The sequence below is a fragment of the Scardinius erythrophthalmus genome, assembly GCF_964197995.2.
Source record: "Scardinius erythrophthalmus genome assembly, chromosome: 20".
Taxonomy (NCBI): domain Eukaryota; kingdom Metazoa; phylum Chordata; class Actinopteri; order Cypriniformes; family Leuciscidae; genus Scardinius; species Scardinius erythrophthalmus.
Window position 1 is genome coordinate 30,296,445 of NC_138240.1, and position 22,250 is coordinate 30,318,694.

A 22,250-nucleotide genomic window follows, 5' to 3' on the forward strand; every position below is an offset into this window, starting at 1 on the left:
AAGTAGTGAATATTCTAATAAATTTTGCTATCTACATTTTTGTTCATTTCGTATCTGTGAGCAATACCGAGTAAAGCGTCTCACCTATGAAATGTGCAGCCTTTATAGCCCACAGGAACTCCATCCTTCCTACAATGAACAAAAGCAGCACATGGTCAAAGTACATGCAAATACACAAAACCAGAAAGAGAAAGAGCGGTTTAATCTGTAGCCTTATCCAGCACATGTGTCTTATAGGATGATTTGAACATACTCAAAAGCATCAGTCACAATAACACATAATAAAAAACAAACAAACGTAAAATGAGTATCTGGTAATATACGTTCAGCCATACATGTGGTTAAAGTACAACAACCCTTAGGCTAATTAACCCACTGAAATCTGAGACTGACTTACTTGAATTCACCAGTACAGAACTGCCTGAAAGACAGAAAAACAGATTCACATGAGGACTGGCACAAATAAACCAAAATCTAGAACTTACATTTAGAAGAACCAATAAATTGCCATGCAAGTAGTAAAGAAAAGGGTTAAACATTTTACATAACACACACACACACATAGTATTTTCTGGTTTTCATACATAAATGGACTGAGGAATCTTCTTACCGAAAATTTTCCGCAGTCTTTGGAACAATGTCAGCAAAAAGCTCTATCTTCATTCTGCCAACTTCCTATTTAAAAAAAAAAAAAAAAAAAAAAATGCTGACTCCAAACAAAGAGGCAAATATTCACATTTAAATTGACCACGTCACATTCAAACAATGAGATGGCATTCTGTGTATGCAGTTTTTTCACAAGGGAAGGGGTTTCATTACACATGTTTGAATAAGGAGCAGTAACAGGTATGACAAGAATAATTGCTAGAGAAGATCAACACCTGTTTCAACATCATTGCCTCTTTAGCCCCGCCCGCCGATTCACGCGTGTAGGAGTGAGTAAATACCAGAGAATCACAAACACAGGATTTCTCTAGCAGCAAAACAATAGAGATGCATCTGAGGATTACAAGACCTTTTGCAGTGCAAAGTTGTGGAAAACCAGTCTTTCCATTGCCATCCTTGCGATCCTGAACTTTATTTTTATGAAAATCCAGATTGCATCATTAAGACACTGTTCATTTTCATACTGGTGAATCGTTTTTAAACAAGACAGTTCACAGTTCTAGCTTTTTCTAGAGACTGAAAGTAAAAGTTGATGCAGTGCTGACTATATTGAATCCGACAGTAACGTTACAACACACAAGTGTGAGTAACAGTGCTTTTACCATGTGTCACTATTGTTTTGCTTTTACAGATAATTTGATATGTAGCCTATACTACTCACTTTACTGAAAGTTTAATGATTAATAATGACAGTGCAACAACATATATATATATATAAACACACACAGCCAATGTGGCAATTGGCCAATTCTGCCAATGCCACGATGTCAACTATAACTGTGGTAATTAAATAACTAGGCCTAACTAACTAATATATAGCCTATTTATATAGGCTATATATATATATATATATATATATATATATATATATATATATATATATATATATATATATATATATATAGGTTATTTATATATTAGCACTTCTGCCTATGCTACGGTGTCATTTCTATTGCATACTACAACTCAAACACGGCACGGTTGATGATTTTTCTAAAACTGCACAACTTTAAAGTAATTGCAGGTCTGGAACGCAATTCAGTTCCTTATCACTCCATCACATTATTTTTTATATTTTGAAGAGCCATACAGCCAGCAGCGAAATAACCACAACAAAACTGATTATTATGAGAAACAATAGGATAAAATGAAAATATTTACTTTCTACCACTCTCTCTCCTAAACACACACACACACACACACACACACACACACACACACACAAACACACACACACACACACACACACACACACACACACACACACACACACACACACACACACACACACACACACACACACACACACACACACACACACACACACACACACACAAAGAAGTGTGTTTAGTACCAAAGTAGCAATGTATCTATTCCAAACATTGCTTTAAAAAAAACATGGTATATCTCCTAAGAATCATTCGAGCTCTGATCTCCACCCATACCACAAGGGAAGCTAGTCTGGACAGACATGCAAAGACATCAAGTTGCATTAAGAGTTGCGTTACTAGTTATATTACACAATCCCACAAGCAATTATCTTAATCCCGGCTTTCAATTCATAAACTAGAGCATTAAGAAAAGCATAAACCAAATATGAGTGTTATAAAAAAAGGCAACACAACTTCCAATATATTCTGTCTTGTTCTAAAAAGAGGGTCACATGAGCAGAGTCCAAAAAAGTCAGGACCGCCTAGTTATTGTACAGGGACAGAATGAATGTACCGGTAAATAGGTGTGGTTTAAAGAGTGTGCTCTGACATCTCATTTACTCACCTAACAAGACTAGGTTACAGACTCAGTTAAAGATTCTCTTGCTAGGGATGGAGCTCATGAATGTTTATCAAGATCACGACAACTACAATTTCAGAAGGTATTTAACTGGATTTTATTACATTATTATACTGCTGTCATGTGAACATTTTATATTACATGACTGCATGGGATAGATCTAGCTTTTTGGAAAACTTGAAGAAAGAAACACTGCTTTAAACAACATCTTTACAATTTTCTTTTAAGGAAGTACCTCTGTCTATTTGTAAACAGAACTAAAGTGGCAGACCACAATATCCTGCTTGTCAGGTTTGACCAGAAGCAAAGGCATTTTCATACCACTTATCAGCAGCACTGAAAAAAATTATTCGTTGAATTTAATAAAAAAATATATATGGTAAGTGGTTGCACTTCTGGTGTCTGCATTTAGGCTTCAAAATTTAGAAAAGTTGTGTTCATCAGTGATAGGCTAACTATCTTGATGGACAAAACGTGCAAGTATCATAAACTTTTGTTGGTCACAGAGCTCGTTTTTAGCGACAATCCAAAAGCCTATGGGAAAATACACCACTTTAACGTTAACTGACTGTAAAGGAGGAGAGAGAGAGAGCTTCTGTTGCATGCTCTTGATTGCTGGCCGTTAACTCAGCACACGTGTCATTTGGATTAAAACTAAATCGTATGCAAGTAAAACATGAAGTATTTCGTGATTTATGTATGACGAGTGGTTACCTACATTATTACAGGACTGTTGCAGGTGGCAAACAAAAACACCAAAAACCACGTATTAGTGTTTGCCGCCGTCTCAGACAGCGCACGAATACAGAATTTAATTCTATTTCATGTCCTGCCCTTGAACGGACGATTTCAAACAAAATTATGTAAAAACGCCCGTCTTGGCGAGTATCCCAGTAAACAAAGTCGTTATATCTCAAGTGATCAAAGACAGTAGGTCTATATTCAAATGCGACCCGTGGGATCGGGCTTATAAACCTGCTAATGTGTTTTAATGTTTAACTTATCCATCTAGGCTTCTTCGTAAATGGGTCACACTTAGCTTCCTCCAGGTCAAAAACGGACGAAGCCTTAAAATGTAACTTTATTTTTTCCCAGGATAACCAATCAAATATATTTTTGTTCTATAATATTTTCTGATTATTATTTAGAATTTTTTGAGTTTTTTATGATACTTTGCATTAATTATATATACGAGCTATTTTTTCCATTAGAATTAATATATATATATATATATATATATATATATATATATATATATATATTTTTTTTTTTTATAAATGCAACATTTCACATCAAAATAGAGTGCAGGCCTAAAAAAAAAATTTTTCAAGTGAGAAGAGCGCCATCTAGTGGCTTTAAAATATATTAATATGTGTCATGTCCTATAACCGCCTATAGGCTGCCTATAGCTTTTTTATTTTTTTATTTTATTTATTTTTATTCCCATTCGAAAAGAAAAATATTAATTACTAAGCAACCACTGAATGGAACACATTTAAGCTTAGGATCTCAGCTTTTTAATGCATCTAATTACATTTATTAACTCCCAGAGATGGGGGACTCGAGTCAATGACTTGACTCGAGTCAGACTTAAAGTCCGCGTGAACCGGAAGTTGCAAACGACTTTTCTCCAGTGTTGTGACGTATTTCCCAGTGAAAAGGAATATTGAACAGAGGGCAGGGTTTTACTCTAGCGCTCCTCCTCTCCATCTCTGCTCATAGCAGACTAACGGTTTGAGGGGAGTGGTTAAGCGTTTCCCAACCCAAGTCCTCAAACCTACGTCATCAGGGAAGGTCCTCCAAAGCAGAGGGGAGGGGCATTTTCAGATTTTGATTAAAGATTACGAAGCCAAAAAAATTTTTTTGTGTGGATTGACTTGCATGGATGAATTGTTCACCACAAAACGATCAATTTAGGCAAACAAAGTAAATATGGTCAATTTTGATTTCATGTGGACTTTAAGTCGCAAATTTTAGGACTTGAGACTTGCTTGACAAATATTAATAAAAGACTTGACTTGACTTTGACTTGATATTCATGACTTGAGACTTGACTCGGACTTGAGGTAAATGACTCGAAATAACTTGTCTTTTTAAAAATAAATATCTGTATTTGAACGCACCGCAACAATCACGTGACGCAGCAGGAACGCGCTGTGTGAACAAAAGCCGCGTGTTGTAGTGATGACGCTGAAGCGCGGGATCGTTCGCCAGCTGTGAAACGGTATGTAATGCGCAAGTTTATGATCGAATCGGAGAGGAAAAAAATGCACAAGCATGGTTTCTCGAGAGAGAAATCACAGCTCATAAGCAAACTTAAGACGCTGCTGAGACATTAAAGTCACATCGATGTCACATGTCTTTACGGGATTTTTACGGGTTGTGTGTGAACGCACTCTCTTATTCCGGAAAATCACTGGCAGTGTGAATGAACCTAAATCAAACTAACCCGAGTCAAATCTCGGGTCACTTAATCCGTGTATTTTCCGGAATCTCTGTGTGAAAGGGGCTTAAGGTCACACACCCTGACGAAGGCTCATTAGCCGCAACGCATAGGTGTGCAAGTAGCTACTTGTCACCTGATTTTAAAATATTAAAGCCATGATGAAATAAAGGCTTTCTATATATTTTTAATAATATTCGAGTGCCTTGGATTAATGATTTTTTTATGATCTGAATAATCCCTTACATACAAAAGCACAGCGAAAAACAAAACATTTCTTGAAAATTAAAATTGGGTTAAAATATGTTAAAATATGCCATATTCCAGTTTTTCTTACCTGCATACATCCCTTTGTACTGTCTAGTTATATGCTACCAATATAGTCTGCTATCCCAGGGTTGACTTGAATGTTAAAAGAAATATAAAAAAAATGTAACTGTAATTTAATAATAATTAATAACACATTGGTACAGAGTCTACCGTTCTCTGGGATTTGTTTCATGATAATCGAATGTAAAGAGTTTTATCTCTAAAAACTGATTAGCTTATAACGCTAGTGTATGGGGCACAGAGTAAGTAAAAAGAAATCGCTAGTTAATACCACTAACAAGCACCCTCATTATGCTACCATGTTAGTGTGAGGCTATTTTGAGCCTTGTTAGTGGTATTAACTAGCGATTTCTTTTTACTTACTCTATGCCCCATACACTAGCGTTATAAGCTAATCAGTTTTTAGAGATAAAACTCTTTACATTCGATTATCATGAAAACAAATCCCAGAGAACGGTCGACTCGGTTCCCATGTGTTATTACACCCCAGGTTCATTTTGCGCCGGAGTTGTCCTTTAATGGCATAATAGCATGTGTACAGTGACTAATAATTGGATAGTTTTTGGGGATGCACATAAAAGATTGTAAAAAGACACCTACACACAAAGAAAAAAAAACATACAGACTTTCGAACCTATACACAAATACACATACACAAATAAACAAAACAAAAATTCAAACTTGCAAGCACAACAATGCACACATGCAAACAAACAATACACTCTTCACTCATACACACACACACACACACACACACACACACATTCACTCACAAATATTAATGAATCAATCACACTCAATCAAATCACCTCTCTCTCTCTCTCTCTCTCTCTCTCTCTCACACACACACACACACACACAGAGAGAGAAAGTCAAACACAACCATGGACATGCAAACAATACACCTTTCACTCATACACATGCACACACATCATTCACAAATATTAATAAATCACTCACTCGCACAGATTAATAATGTACAATAGTCAATCCACCTGATTGACAGGTGTAAGTTTTGTGTCAATTCAATTATTACTGTTTTTTTTTCTTGTTATTCTTTTGTTAAAAAGGAAAGATCTAACTTGTTGTTAAGGATGTGTTCATGATCCATAAGGGGATGCCAGTTTGAAGAATGCCATTTGGTGGCATAGGAACCATTATACTTGAATTGTGAATTGTTTAATATCTTTTAATGGTCTTCTGCGATGTTTGAGGCATATATATTTTTTCATGCTTTAATGTTGGTCTAATTTCAGTTACATTTACATTTTAGGCTATGTAGTTTGAAATTTTATTTCTTTTTTTAGATTTTTAACCACTCAGCTGTATGTGGAAATGCATATTTAAAAAAATGTTGCAAATAAAACCATAGTCCACAACTTATGTAGTTTTAACTTATTTTAATATATAAATTCTGTGAAATCATCAAACGTTTGTATGACTTGCCGTGACTTGTGACCCAAGCTACGACTTGACTTGACTTGCTTGACATAAAGCAGTGACTTGACTTGACTTGACTTGCTTTTTACAAAATTGACTTGGACTTGCTTGAGACTTGAAGGTTAAGACTTGAGACTTGCTTGTGACTTGCACATGTGTGACTTACTCCCACCTCTGTTAACTCCTAACGACTGCTGAGTAATCCCTCTAAAACCGAGTGTACCGCCAGCAGGCGCCACCTAGCTGCGAAAATATTCATTACCGTATTTTTCAAAAATCTTGCCTTGATAAACACAAAGTTGATGTCATTTGAAAGCTTAGAGTCTAATCTGTGATTAGCTTTTGGCTTGACTACGTTATCAAACGTTAAAGGTCCCGTTCTATGCCCCTTTTCACAAGATGTAAAATAAGTCTCTGATGTCCCCAGAGTGTGTATGTGAAGTTTGAGCTCAAAATACCCAACAGATCATTTTTTACAGCATGTTTAAATTGACATTTTTTGGGGCTCAGAAAAACGAGCCGTTTCAGTGTGTCCCCTTTAAATGCAAATGAGGTGCTGCTGGACGACACAGGGGGCGGAGCTTCATGAGCTCGTGCTCAGTCTGTCAGGAAAAATTCATCTCACGGAATGATGATAATATCAGAAACTCTCAGTAACGGCGTTCATTTCGAGTCGGACAATAATGCCTACAGAGTCAGAGTGCTGTATAGAGATGAAACAGGTATAGTTTAGTAGTTTAATTACGGTTATTATAACGTATTTGTCATCTGCTTGTAGGCTATGTATCCATTATTTATTAATAGCCTACAAGTCTGCTGTCTGAATGATGATCAAACATGTACTGATGAGTTTAATAAAGTTTATTGTACATCACACAAAAGATGAAGCGTCAGTTTTACTTCAGAAAATCACCGTAAGAGCTGAGTAAACACAGTAGGCTAAGTTATAAGAAGTGTGCAAGTAGCCAGTAGAGTTGAGGGAGCATTCCTGTGGGCGGAGGTTAGTCAAGAAACGGTTCTGGTGATGTCACTAATGCAGGATGTAGAGGGGTGTAGTCCAATCGAGCCGTTTTTTGTAGTCAACTTCTGTTAAATAAAATATCTCGCTTGGCATTGAACTTTGAGCTTTATAATTTTACAGATATTATTTATGCTCTAACAGCAACATTACACACTAACTAAAGTTTGAAACATGGAATCGCATGCAACGGGACCTTTAATAGAACAGCTGCCTTCTAAAAGTCTGCATCCTTAGAAACGCTTTAAACAACTTAGAACGTCAGTGGAGAAAGGCATAGGCCTATAGTTTATCATAACATCCTAATATACATCATATACATAATTCACCCGGCTATATTGCTAAATCAATGTGCTTGATTTTTCACAGCAACAGAAAAATATAACCTGGTAACTTGGCTTCTCTTGAGACCCCCGTTTCACAGCGGTCATAGTAATGATATGCTAAAGCCCGCCGGCACGATGACCTGATTGGTTACAAGGTAGTTTGTGACATAAGAAACACAGGCGATTTCAAACTGCATTTTTCACACTGTCTTTCACTGCAGTTTTAAGGAGAAAATACTCAGCAATGGTGTTGATTATGAATTTGCTCATGGTTTAACTTAAAACATTAAAAACACCACATATAGAAATTAAACATTAAAAACTTGATTTTTCACCACAGGGGGTCTTTAATTTTATATTGGTGCATATGATGAATTTTAATTTCAAAACATTTGCTTAGTGACACTGTTAGACTATGGGAGATGTCTTTTATTAACTTTGACCATTCATTTGATTATTTTGTGATTTTAGGGTGAACTGAGACCAAATGTTCAATCTGCACTCATCAGCAATTATGATGGCTGTCATCTTGTCAAAGGGGATAAATGAGAACTTTCCCCATGATGAGACCCTGCAGTACCTGTTAATTCTGTGCACCAAAGTAGCTTTGAACACATTCGTTTTGTCTTTCTGGAGGCATAGCATTCTCAAGTCACTCCTGGGGCTCTGCAGTGTCTCGATATACGTGGCAGACGTGCTGTTGGTCTGTGCGGTCTCCAGCGCATGGCTCTTCAAAGAACACCTACCCACCTCTACCTGGATGTGCTTCATCCTGGCTCATGGATCGGCTGTCTACGCCCTGCTTCCTCTACTCATTCTCATCGCTGGGGCGTTTGACTACGCTAGCTACCCAAACCTAGACATTACCCGTAGCTCTCGGAGCAGGCTTGTTAGTTACTGCATTACGGTTGCGTTTATGTGGGCATCAGCCTTTGTTTTCACCTACAACTTCACAGACACACAACCTATAGAGATTTACAAAGACAAGTTGAGTGTGCTAGCGTGTCCCGTTCACGGATCTAACGTAGTGTTTCAATTTAATATGCTGATATCTATTGCAGTGGGTCTCATACTTGCGCTTCATTTTAAGAAACTGGTAATTGGTTGGATCAGTAGAGCCAATAAATTGGCAGAGCTGACAAACACAGTGTTTGTTTCTGATCAAGACTTCACTTATAGTCATTTTGGGGAATATGGAAAATCGGAAATTCAAGAAAGTTCCCCTCCTCTCTTTGTCAGTCTGACACTAGGTTTTGCTGTGAACTGGGTGCCCTACCTGTTGATGTGTTTGACATGTGAGTTGGTGGGTTTTATGGTGCCATCTTATGCCAGTGTCAACCTTCTGTGGATGGCCTGTGCCAACAGTGCACTGGTTGGCATTGCCTTTTGGTTCAGAAGTGACAGGATTGGACCTTACAGCAAACTCCCAGATGACACTTGTTTTTGGAACACCTACTGGCACTTGAGCAAAGAAACATCATCAACTGTGGACAGTGGACACAAAGCTGCCTACGTGATTAATTGTTCACAAGCCCACTACGCCTTTTCAAGAGATCTAGTCTAACAAGTTTCAGGGCTGGTATGATACTCTCTTGCAAACATGCATGTTATGAGCATGTTCAAATAGCTCTGTTCCAAAGTTGCAATGAAACGGATGTTGCAAAAGATCTTTTCTTTCATTTGGTAAAGTACATCAGAATGTTTATTTTATTTTTTTATGTAGGGACATGCTTCTATCCATCGGTTGTTGATTGGACTTTGAGATGTAGCCGTTGAACTCAAAAATAAATGTGAGCTTGAAGTTAATTGTGGAGGGTTTAAGTGGATTTAATGACTGGACTGGAGAAGTCCAGAGAGAAGTCTATGGTTTCACTAAAGAATTCGTTATTTTTATTGAAATATTACTTGGTCAATTAAAAAAAAAAAAAAGTATAAGTATACATGGATAAGTCATTCACAGCAAGATCTAACAAGCACTTATAAAATAGATGAATTTAAGCAGCATAATTGTGCCATTTTCTAAGACATCTCATTTAAAATTTAAGCCAGTACCACATGTATATTTCATGTATATTTCATGTATTGCATTGTTACAAGCTAAATTAAAAAATAAACATCCAACATGACATAAGTCAAGAGAAATGTTTGATATACTTAAATTTCATTTCACATATAAAAATAATCAATGAACATTTGGCTATTTTTAATATTTGTATATCTGGTGATCGGGTGTTTGGAAAAAAAACAAAAAACATTTGATTTACTAACGTCAGAAAAATAGTAGAGATAGCCTACACTTATCAAAACGTATCACTCTCACAACAATGCGTTGCTAGAATTCAAAAATTGTTACCGGCCAACTGGTTATCAACACCATTTCATATGCCTGCCAATGCAGATTTTTACTTTCAATTGTTGTTTGGCAAGTGCTAGAAAAAAAGTTAGGTGAACTCAATAACTGATTATATTAAGCAGCAGAACTCAAATGGAATGAGTTACAGGAGATTTATCCATAAGGAGAGTTTCCATCATGCTATTTTTCTGACTGTTAAAAGAGAGTAAATATTAAAATTAAAGTGTTATATTATGGGGGGTTTTTCACCAGGATTAATATAGGGGGTGATCTGTTAGTGTTTAATGCTCGGGAGTTTTGAGGGGTACCATTGTGCTGAAGAGTAGAGCCTGAAGTTAGAACGAGCATTGGTCAAATAACATGAATTCTATATGTTGTTTTATTTACAGCCGTGCAGTTCAGCACAGTCTCTATGCTAATTACTTTAGTACATGCAGTTGTGCTTGTTGCTAATAGCAGTTAACACTTAACAGTAAAAGAGTTGAGTTAAATTAAAGAATCTGATTCTTTAGAAGAATCTGAAGTTTCAGCTACACAAAGTATTTAAGTTGAATTATAGTTTAATATAATATTATGTGGACTCAAACTGAATAAGTTCACAGTACTTATAAATATTAGTTAAGGCAATTAGGCAATCAGTTTCCTCAAATGGATTGAGTTACCTTATCTTGTTGGGTTTTACAGTGTATTAAATAAGAGAGACATACAGTACAGGGGTTAAAGCGAAAAAAAAATTGATTGAATTTTTCCTCGGCCAAACCCCATTCCACAGCCAGTCACACACCCAGTCTAATAGCAGTTTTTTCTTCTTCTTGTAATTAGGAGTATAGTGAGTACATGATTTACCTTCACAAATGAAATACTCAATGAACATTTGCATTTAAAGAAAGGTCATTTTGAACTGCGTCTCTAAACACACTTAATGAAATTAGTTTATATGAAATGTTTTCAATCTAATGCTTTTACAAGACTTGACTATTTAATTAGTTTAATTGAATTACTTGACTAAATAATTAACCATTTGCATAACTTTAACACAAGTTTTTATTTTTTAGACTTTTTTATTTTATTTTATTTTATTGGAGGGTCGAAATGAAGGAATGTGAAGCTTGTATGATTTTGTATAAAAAAAACTGACATTATTTTAGTTATTTATTTTTTTTTATTTTTAAAGTTTGTGTTTTTTAGTACTTTAAACATTAGACATTCTTGTAGATTTTACAGTCGTTTTATGGATTTTGGTGTAACTTTCCATGGAAATAAAGTTGTAAAATCAGATATAACTTTTATTCACAATACAATAATAATGTTTTATTATTTACATTTGTTGTCTATACTTTTGAAACAGTGAGTATTTTAACATTAACTGATTGACCCTATTTACTTGCATTGTATGTGCCTCACTGGAACCCAGATTTTAATTAAAGAAAAAATGAATTGTTGTGATAATCAATATTACACCACAAGTGATTGATTGAGTTCAACTTGTACTGAACCCATTTTATTATTAGGTTACCGGTAGTTAGTTACACATTGATTTTGAAATGAAACAGATAGGCCCTACTCCTCTTTTGTAGACAAAAAGAGTATGATAATTCCAAAAGTATGATTACTGTAGTCTAGTCTACTGTATGAAGTAAAAGTGACTGTTACAGTAAGGAGAATCTAGTAGGAAACATTATAAGACCCTTTCACACAGAGATTCCAAAACATCTACAGAAAATACATTCAGTATAACCTTACTGGATTTCTTGATTTTGTGTGTTTACACTGCCAGAGTTTACATGTATTCTGTAGGCTACTTGTGTTCACACACATCCCAGACAGTCCTGTAAAGACAATAAGACTCACAGAAACCCCCCCCTCGTTCATTTTTTGTTGCCCTCTCATAAACGCTATTTCTAAAAAAATGGGGTAATTCCAACTTTGTTAAGGCAATCTGGTACTTCTGAATCAAAGCCTGTAAGTATGTTTTATTATTTGTTAAAGTATTCGCTATTGACTGTTCAAATATAGAGTTGTGCAGTATAGTGTAACTCATATTGTTTGTCGTTCTTGCGATCAACAGTGCAGACAGAGATGGATTATGTTTACAAAAATAGTATCCTCCTCTGTCCTCCGCTTATAACTTGAGTTGAAAAGATGACATACAGTTGTAATCGCAATCATTCAACCTCCATTGCAAATCAGGTTTATTGGCAAAATGTAGCTACAGATTTTCAGCAGTTTGCAATGAACAAATCAAACAAAAGTAATTTAAATAGCTCAACACAACAAATGTTTCAAGTGGTTTCACCAAATTCAAGTGAGAATGCAACTTTTAATGACTTCTGCAGTCTCAAAATTATTCGATATGATAAAAATCATGATATTTTTGCCATATCGCCCACCCTTAATTACTATTGTTTATTCTGAAGTCCTAACCACAAGTTTTAGACTTCACTGACAAGCATAAGCTATTGGATGTCAATCATAAACAATTACTGTACCAATTTAATTGTAACAACATTATTGTTCATTTTTACAATACTGTTGTGTCCTATCAAAATTATTCAACCCTACAGAGTCTGTAAAAATGTTAGCTTTTCTAAGCATCCAGAGTTATTATAACACTTAAGTGGCATAGCAAACGTGATATTAGGCTATATATTATGTATTAGCCTATATTATTCATAATACAGCTGTGCCATAATTATTCAACCCCTATTCAACATTGCTGCTTTTCAGGGATGCACCAATATGAAAATATTGGCCGATACTGATAATTCTTTATGTTTGAAAGCCAATAACCGATATATTGTCCGGTAAATCTAAATCCAAATTTTAATATAATTTTTGAGAGCCTGATTACAAAAACAAAAGTCTCACAATTAAAAGCCATCCTTCTCATTATAATTGTATGTAGCCTAATATGACAGAACATTTTTAAATTTCTGCATTTTCCCTTTTTGAAGTGATTCCAATCATATTTCAAGCAATTCAGAATCATCATGGTGAACATTGTGCATCTGAAGTGTCTCAGCTGAAGGAAATAATCCATTATTTATCAGCTTAAATATATATATTCGACATTGCTGTTTTTTAGGGATGCACCGATATGAAAATATTGGCCGATACCGATAACCGAGAAAAAAAAAAAAGTGAAATGGTCAGGCAACCAACGTTTAAATATCTGGACCACTTGAGATGGAATGACGCTTGATAATCAAGCAGGAGAGTTGAGACCATAACGTTAAGCATTTTTAGAAATGAAGCGAGAGTAAGTTAGCATCTTGGCCAACTTGACAGCTTACTCTGATGCCCCACATGCTATTTTTTTCTAACGTTACTTAAATAGATAGCGCGCATGTTTTAAAAAACGGCTCTACGTAATTTAGTGTCAGCTAGCTGATCTGCTAATGAAGACAACAATGTGAATTTAAACTTACTTGCCCTCCAATGGTGACGTCGAAAAACACTATCGGGTTATTGGGATTTGAAGGCTGGACGTTCATGGCTATTTTCAGGCGTATATCACTCCAGACTGCAGAAATATGAGCTATTAATGTTTCCCAATTTTTACACACATGAGTTTCATATGAACGATTCAAAAACGTTCACCCATGACGTCACTACGGTAACCAGGAGGACTTTCTACGGATACAACCGAGTGACAATTACGACTCAGAGAGACGAATCAACCATTCAGCCGCATTTGGACCTCGGGACTGTTTTTTTCCTCTACAAGAGACGTTTGTTCACAAAAAGTATAATCGTTTAAATCTACTAGTTCCGAAAATGTGAAATATAATTGGATCCTTTTTAATAAAGGGTCAAATACTATAAATTAGTAGCCTACAATGTGTACCAACCCTACCCAAAGCTGCCATAGTGCCACGGTTAATTGAAGCTCTGTTACTGCCATCTCGTGTTCACAAAGATTGAAAGATTGGGTTCACACATAAAAGCAGCTGGTTTTGCATCTGCTTCTAGAAGCTTTCTACAACTAGCTTCTTTGACTACAGCAGTAAATGTTTAGTTGATTCAGAAACATGAATTTATTGTTAAATATAAGCCTTCAGAAACTTGGATGCATAAGTCCTCAGTGTATTCAATAAAAAATAAAAATAAAAAAAAAGATACTGAAAGTTACAATCGTTTGTGTTAGTCTGATTGTGTTTGTCTATAATTATGTATTATACATTCCAATTACGTTTGATTACACAAATGCTTTTTCACCAGCAGTGGTCTTGTATGTTAGTTTCAAATGCCTAGATCAAAACTTAATAGCCTGTTATATTTCTGTGAATACTGTACAAAGCTGAAATCCCATTCTCATCATATTTTTGCTATAGATGTTGAATCAACATACAATAAAATCACATTTAAATACAGTAAGGTACTGTGTTTTCAGGACAAGGTTATCATTATTATTATTTAATAAACGGGGCATGCTAGAGCGGTTTACATTTATAATGGGACAATTTGAATGTTGTGCTTTAAATAATGTCCTTTTATTCCACTTCATTTAACTTCTGCTGATTTCATAATTACTGTACATATCGGTGAAGAGTATTAAGATTATATTTTCAATACAGATGTGCAGTGGAAGACTGATTTTCCCATTAGATCGTATTTTATATTTAAAAGACATTTTTTCTCCAATCACTGTTAGTAGGTTGTCACAAGGTTTGTACTTACTTACTAAAAAAAGATACATAAAAACAAACAAAACCTTCTTGTTTATGGTCATCAATTACTCATGAAGTACTAGTAAAGCTGTGACGACCACAAGAAATAATAATCAAAAAAGAATTATAATAATAAACGAAAAGAGTACAATGAATATGTTTCTTGTATATACACATCCTTTATTAAGAGTTACACATATTTTACACCATAAATTTAGTCAGCGCTCACTGGAAGCTCCTTCGGCTGGGGCCCGGGCACAACAGGGCATTTTAGTTTTCCAGACACATCACTGTGAAAAAAAAAAAGAAAATATTAAGAGATTAATGACAATTATTATGGAAAGGCATAATTTGACGGAATTTAAACCCCATTTTCCCAAAAAATCTTATTGAAATTTAAACAAGTAAATTTCATTCAAATATGAATGTATCATTTAAGATGTTTTCAAAACCCAGGCTAATTCATGCACGCATTGACTAAGGCACCAAAAAAAAAAAAATAACCAAATAAGTAACCAAAATAAACCATGACAGAGTGCTATAGATGTATACAGTTCTGCTCATAACTTTACACACCACCTGAAGAATATGCAAGATGCAAATAACACTAAAAGAAAATTAGAGGGATCATAAAAATTGCATTTAATTTTTTTTAGTACAGTCTGGAATAAGCTGTTTTTCATAACAGATGTTTACATACAGCGATGAGTCAAAGCATTATGACCACCTCCCTAATATGCTGTTGGTCCTCCAAAACGGCACCGACCCGCCGAAGCATGGACTCTACAACAGGGGTTGTCAAACATGTCCTCAACTCATACAACTCATTAGTAGAGACTGCAAGACCTGAACTGGATGTCAGATCTGTTGGTTTGGCAATTTGAGTGTAACTAACAAAAACAGATTGGGAAGAAATGTAAGCATATGTCGGAAAATAATTGGCACTGATCTCAACAGCATTGAGCATATGTACGAGGCCAGAGCTACACAGAGGGCAATGGCCATTTTGGCTAACACCACTCACCCATTACACTCATCAGGAAGGAGGTATACCTACTGAAAACGTGCCAGGTCCAACAGATATCTGAGATCATTTGTACCATTAGCTGTTGGGTTTCTCAACAAACTATAGGTACATGTGTATTTATGTTTTTATCTATTTATTATCTCATGGTTTTATGTGTTTTTTGTGTGAATGTGTATGTGTATGTGTTGGCTACTTGTTGTGAACCAAATTGCCCCTTGGGGACATTAAAGATATTTCAATTCAATTCAATTCAATTCAAGGGAGACATACAAAATGTGCTGGGCTGGAGGTTCTCCAGCAGAACAAGTTTGAGAACCCCTGCTCTACAAGACCCCTGAAGGTGTCCTATGGTATCTGGCACCAAGATGTTCTGCAACAATGTTTAGGTAGGATACACGTGTCAAATTTCATATCTCAGGTTTTGCCAGCACAACATTGCCTAGAGCATCACACACCCTTCACCACAGTGCTTCCTGGTGCCATCACTTCCCCAGGTAAACAATGCACACCTACACGGCCGTCCACGTGATGTAAAAGAAAACAGGACTAATCGGACCAGGCGTCCTCCACTGCTCCAAGGTCCAGTTCCAACGCTCGCATGCCTACGCTCGCTACGCTTGTAGGTGCTTTCGGCCGTGGACAGGGGTCATAATAGGCACTCTGATTCACCTGTGTGTTGTGGCACATTCCTCCCATCACCATCATGTTTGTGACTTGTGCCACAGTAGACCTTCTGTTGGCTCGAACCAGACAGGACAGCCTCGTGTCCTCGTGCATCGATGAGCCGGTTTGTGGTCTGTCCCTCCTCAGACCATTGTTGGTAAATTCTCATCACTGTTAACTGGGAGCAACACACAAGCCAATAATCTGACCTAGTCGCCTTGCCATAAGGATTTGGCCCTTGTTAAGTATAGTCAGATCTTTATTCTTGCCCATTTCATCTGCATCCAACATGTTCATTACGAGAACTGATTGTTAGCTTACCATGACTGTTTTTACATTTACTGATAGTTGTTCATGAGTCCATTGTTTGTCCTGTACAGTTAGACTGAGCACTTGTTCTTCAGAAAACTCCTCCAGGTCCTGCATATTCATTGGTTTTCTAGCACCATCTGCATATTTATAACAGGGACTATGATTTTGAGACCAATAATCTTTTAACATTGAGGGATGCATACACAACTATGTAAAAAGGCGAGAACATTCAATGATGCTCAAGGTGTACATTTCTTCTTATATTGTTAATTATTATTTTTTTTTTTAGCAATGCCTTTCAGAAGCTACCTAAGATGTTTCCCCAAAAACAAAATCAGTACAATTTACCCCGATCATCCAATTTAAAAAGTTTACACCCCCTGCTTTTATTGCATATTCTGCAAGGGGTATGTAAACTTATGAGGAGAACTGTATATAGCATTATCATGTCAGCACAGAATGTGTCAAGAAATTCTGTTCCACAACAATCAGTTATCCTTTTTATACATATGGAAAGAATAAAATACATGCTTGGGAAAAACACAAACTTGCAAATAACTTTGGGATTATTCTATGTATTGGGGTATTAATAACCAGTGCTGGGTAGGTTACTCTTAAAAAGTGATTAATTACTAACTACTAATTACATCTTCAACAGTGTAATTAGATGTATGTAGGCTACTCAATTCCTCTCTGTAAAGAGTATTGCATTACTCATTACTAATTACTTTTATCAACCTTGACCAGTTTAACAATACAAGGACGTACATGAAACTCTTTTAATTTCTAAAAGTTTTTTCTAAAAATTAATTTCTAATTTTTTAATTTAATTTTTTAATTTCAAATAAATAATATAAAATTGTATCAATTATTCTTGAACTGACCAAAGCATTTAAAGGGTGATGGTTACATTAAAAACATACATTTTAACATTAGATGTTGAATTTTTGCATTAAAGTATTAAATGCAATTACATCAGGAGTAACTGTGAATTACAGAAAAAAATTTGAGTAATCCCTTATTTGACTTTTTCAATGGAAAAGTATTTAAAGGGTTAGTTCACCCAAAAATGAAAATTCTGTCAGTAATTACTCACCCTCATGTTGTTCCAGCCCCGTAAGACTTTCGTTCATCTTCGGAACACAAATTAAGATATTTTTGATGAAATCTGAGAGCTGGATCACTCCTCCTGCAGGCTTATGGACACTATAACTTGCTGGCCCAGAAAATGTATTAAAGACATTGTTAAGTGACTCCAATGGCTCAATCTTGAAACGCAAAAACAAACAAAAATAACGACTTTATTCCACTTTTCATTTCCTTCTCTCTGGACCTCGAGTCTTTTTACGTAGTGTTTAAGCGTAGCGCGTCTGTGTTGCACGTCACCACGTAGGCTACTCTGGTCATGTGTGATACGTGGTGACGTGAAACACAGACGCGCTACGCTATTACACTACGTAAAAAGACTCGAGGTCCAGAGAGAAGGAAATGAAAAGTGGAATAAAGTCGTTATTTTTGTTTGTTTTTGCGCACAAAAAGTATTCTCGTCGCTTTATAAACTTAAGATTGAGCCACTGGAGTCACTTGGACTATATCAACAATGTCTTTAATACATTTTCTGGGCCAGCAAGTTAAGGTGTCCATAAGCCTGCAGGAGGAGTGATCCAGCTCTCAGATTTCATCAAAAATATCTTAATTTGTGTTCCGAAGATGAACGAAAGTCTTACGGGGTTGGAACAACATGAGGGTGAGTAATTACTGACAGAATTTTCATTTTTGGGTGAACTAACCCTTTAATTACTTAGTAATGCATTACACCCAACTGTTAATAACAAGCAAGCAACATCTTCATAAAACAAACCAAATAATGAATTCCATTGTCAAGGAACATAATTGCTTTTTTTTTTAGACTGGGGTACTTAATTCAGAACAAATGAAATATCAATTTACTGAATTTACATAAGAGCTTCTCCAAATAGGTATTCACAGCCTATCTAACGATTGTTGTTTAGCTGACTATTTTGAGGTGGCTTGTGTAAAGGAATTTCTACTAAAAAACATAAAATATACACTGTACAAAATATTTTTTAATCATTTAAATTAAGCAATGCCAACCCACCTTCCAGCTGTTAGGGCCTTCTGGGAAGACATGATCACAGACGGAGGAACAGACTCTCTGCGTCCATCTCTCTGACAGTAGTAGTTATTTGCAAATTTATGGCTGGGTCCAACAGGAAGTTTGGGTGGTGGCTGAGTCCTACCATAAATGAAATTAATAAATATTCACCATGGATTAATGATTGCACTCACTGTCTGTCATCATAACTTATATTGAAAATAAGGTTATTAAAGTAAATCTAAATACATAAATATATTGGGCAGTTCACATGACAACAACTTTACTGTCTTCAAAGAAAAAGGCCAGTCTTTATATTTCTACTACACATTTTCAACTAAATTTAATTATTTAACTGCAGATCAACTGAAATGAAGACACAATTATATATATATATATTTTATACAAATACTTAATTTCTACCTAAATCTGTCAACTACCCATTCATAAAAATCTATAAATATTATTTTAATAAAATGTATAACGTTGGTTTCAGTTAGATAGTCCGGTAACACTTTACAATAAGGTTTCATTAGTTAACATCAGTAAACTACTTTAGTTAAAATTAACTTAGAATGAACAATGATTCTACAGTATTTATTAATCTTACTTAATGTGCATTTGCTAATACATTATTAAAACCAAAAGTTTTTTGTTGACATTAGTTAATGCACTGTGAACTAGCTTGAACAAACAATCAACGACTGTATTTTTTATTAACTAACATTAACAAAAAATAATAAATAATGCAAATGTTAGTTTCTGTTAGTTAATACATTAACTAATGTTAAGGAATGAGACCTTATTGCAAAGTGTTACTGATAAAGTGATAATCCATTTCAAGACCTCAAAGTATTATGTGAAATATGCAAATATATCTAACGTTAAGTTACCTCTTTGCAATTTCGGTGTACCGAAGTTGTAGTTTTGATTGGAGATCTTGCTGTTAAGGAACGAGAAAAGTCAATGTACTGAACCAAATATTATCTAGACATGAAAATAGCTGTGGCTGTATTACAGAAACATCCTAACTCAGAATCTTTTCTGTAACGGTGATGGTATCTTCCCTGAGGAAATACATCTTTTTAAACCTTAAGTCAAGAATTAGGATGTGAAGTTTCTGTAGCCTCTGCTTACCAACTCAGAGACAAGCAAGCAAATACACACATGAATACACGGACGTTTTTTCTACCCGTTGTCACACTGTATGTCTAACGGTGCATGACTGATAAACGATTAAAATCATCATCATCATCTCACCCCTGACAGATAATTCCTCAGTCTCTGGATAATTTTCGTAGCCGACGCCATACTTGGTGTCAAGGTGAAATCGCTGTTCACTGTGAATCTGTTGCTGAATCAGTTTTAGTTGAACGATACCCCACAACCATGAAGAGAATGTAAGGAAGTGAAGCTGATCCTGGGTCAGATGCAGCAGCATCAAAAGGACCGGCGGGCCGGAAGTCTTTTTCTTATTCTCTGGTTCAGTGACCGTCACATCCGCAAGAGCTGCAGAAATTCGCGCCACCTGTCGAATCAAACGCAAACTAACGACATCGACTGCTTAAAGGAATAGTTCATTTAAAAATGAAAATTCTGTCATTACTCACCCTCAAGTTGTTTCTTTCTTCTGCTGAACACAAAGGAAGATATTTTGAAGAATGTCTGTAACCAGACAGTTGATAGACCCCATGACTTCCATTGTAGAAAAAAATAAAAATAAATACAATGGAAGTCAATGGGGTCCAGCAACTGTTTGGTTACAGACATTCTTCAAAATATCTTCCTTTGTGTTCAGCAGAAGAAATAAATTCAAACAGGTTTGAAACAACTTGAGGATGAGTAAATGATGACAGAGTTTTCATTTTTAAGTAAACTATTCCTTCAATGGATGAAAAGCACTATTAATCACCAATTTAACCACTTGTTTAGAGAGAGAGATAATGACTCAATAAGGACCATTTTTAGATGTAGGTTTAAAACAATAGATAGATGTAACTGATCCAGATATATGTGAATATATAAATATAGCAGATTAGGATAGACCAATATATATAGGCCTATCCCTTACAAAACAAAAAGTATAGCATATGGAAATATACTGAAAATATAGGCTAATGAGATAATACATTTCTATATATGGGAAACTAGGTTTTTTTTTTTTTGCATATTTCACATTTCATATATGAAAAATGTGATGGTATGTATGAGGGAAAATGACAACTGGATCTCTTATGGCAACGTTGTGAAAATTTTGATTTTACAAATATAAATAGGCATAGTTTCCTCATAATTATATTGCACATGTTGCCATAGGCCTTTATTTACCTTTATATTGTGTTTTATACAATACAGATTGTTCCAAAGCAGCTTTACAGTGATAAACAAGAAAATAACTAGATGTACCGCATCGCGGTACAAAATATGACCGCCGCTCAGGCCTGCACTGGCTTTCCACAAAAATAAATGACGTGGAGTAATTTGGCTGTATTGCGTGTTTATGTATATACCTATAAAAAGTAATAGTATGTGCATGTCTGTCTGTCTGTGTGTGTGTGTGTGTGTGTGTGTGTGTGTGTGTGTGTGTGTGTGTGTGTGTGTGTGTGTGTGTGTGTGTGTGTGTGTGTGTGTGTGTGTGTGTGTGTGTGTGTGTGTGTGTTTGTGTATGTGTGTGTCTGTGTGTGTGTGTGTGTGTGTGTGTGTGTGTGTGTGTGTGTGTGTGTGTGTCTGTGCGTGTATGTATGTGTGTCTGTGCATGTGGATTTGTATGTGTGTGTATGGGTGTGTGTCTGTGCGTGTGGATGTCAGTGTGTGTGCATGCTTGCATTTGTTTGTATTCCTGCATGTGTGTGTGTGACAGTATCATCCTAAACCAGCAACCCTTCGCTCAACAGCACCATCTACAGGCCGATGAGTGTACAATCACTAAATGTGCACATAAATGAATTTATTTTATACCCCCCCCATGGATGAAATTCTACAAAACTTAGCAGAGGATACCCCCAGAGGATGTCAAGTTAATCATACACATGAAATATGGTGCAGTTCTGAACATCTCCACTGAAGATAGGGGCGATTAAAGCAGAATAATATTG

General features: G+C 35.7%; 3 protein-coding genes across 4 annotated transcripts in view; 1 reads left to right on the forward strand and 2 right to left on the reverse strand.

Moving 5' to 3' along the window:
• The window catches only part of ppih (peptidylprolyl isomerase H (cyclophilin H)), a 30,014-nt gene extending 15,980 nt beyond the window's left edge, over nucleotides 1-14,034 (reverse strand). Inside the window, exons 1-4 of the mRNA XM_081349847.1 lie at nucleotides 13,796-14,034; nucleotides 611-675; nucleotides 398-421; nucleotides 85-129 (exon numbers count right to left, since the gene is read on the reverse strand). Coding sequence (XP_081205973.1) covers nucleotides 85-129; nucleotides 398-421; nucleotides 611-675; nucleotides 13,796-13,861 — 200 coding nt within the window. The 5' untranslated portion in view covers nucleotides 13,862-14,034. The remainder of the gene's footprint in view (nucleotides 1-84; nucleotides 130-397; nucleotides 422-610; nucleotides 676-13,795) is intronic.
• Nucleotides 2,485-9,818, forward strand: LOC308681184 (putative G-protein coupled receptor 160). 2 transcript variants are annotated; one of them, XM_081349845.1, is made up of 2 exons: nucleotides 2,485-2,539; nucleotides 8,486-9,629. In XM_081349845.1, the coding sequence occupies exon 2, from the start codon at nucleotides 8,502-8,504 to the stop codon at nucleotides 9,576-9,578; it is 1,077 nt and encodes a 358-aa protein (XP_081205971.1). In that variant the 5' UTR covers nucleotides 2,485-2,539; nucleotides 8,486-8,501; the 3' UTR covers nucleotides 9,579-9,629. The 2 variants fall into 2 exon arrangements, with proteins under 2 accessions (XP_081205971.1, XP_081205972.1); XM_081349846.1 differs by lacking the exon at nucleotides 2,485-2,539 and adding an exon at nucleotides 4,598-4,681 and having other exon boundaries at nucleotides 8,486-9,818.
• Nucleotides 14,035-15,195: 1,161 nt separating the features above from the next.
• Nucleotides 15,196-20,668, reverse strand: ndufa7 (NADH:ubiquinone oxidoreductase subunit A7). The gene is made up of 4 exons (XM_081348800.1): nucleotides 20,416-20,668; nucleotides 20,049-20,098; nucleotides 19,159-19,296; nucleotides 15,196-15,327 (listed from the first exon to the last, which is right to left on the reverse strand). Exons 1-4 carry the CDS (start codon nucleotides 20,464-20,466, stop codon nucleotides 15,252-15,254), a joined length of 315 nt encoding a protein of 104 aa, XP_081204926.1. The 5' UTR covers nucleotides 20,467-20,668; the 3' UTR covers nucleotides 15,196-15,251.
• Nucleotides 20,669-22,250: the final 1,582 nt, after the last annotated feature.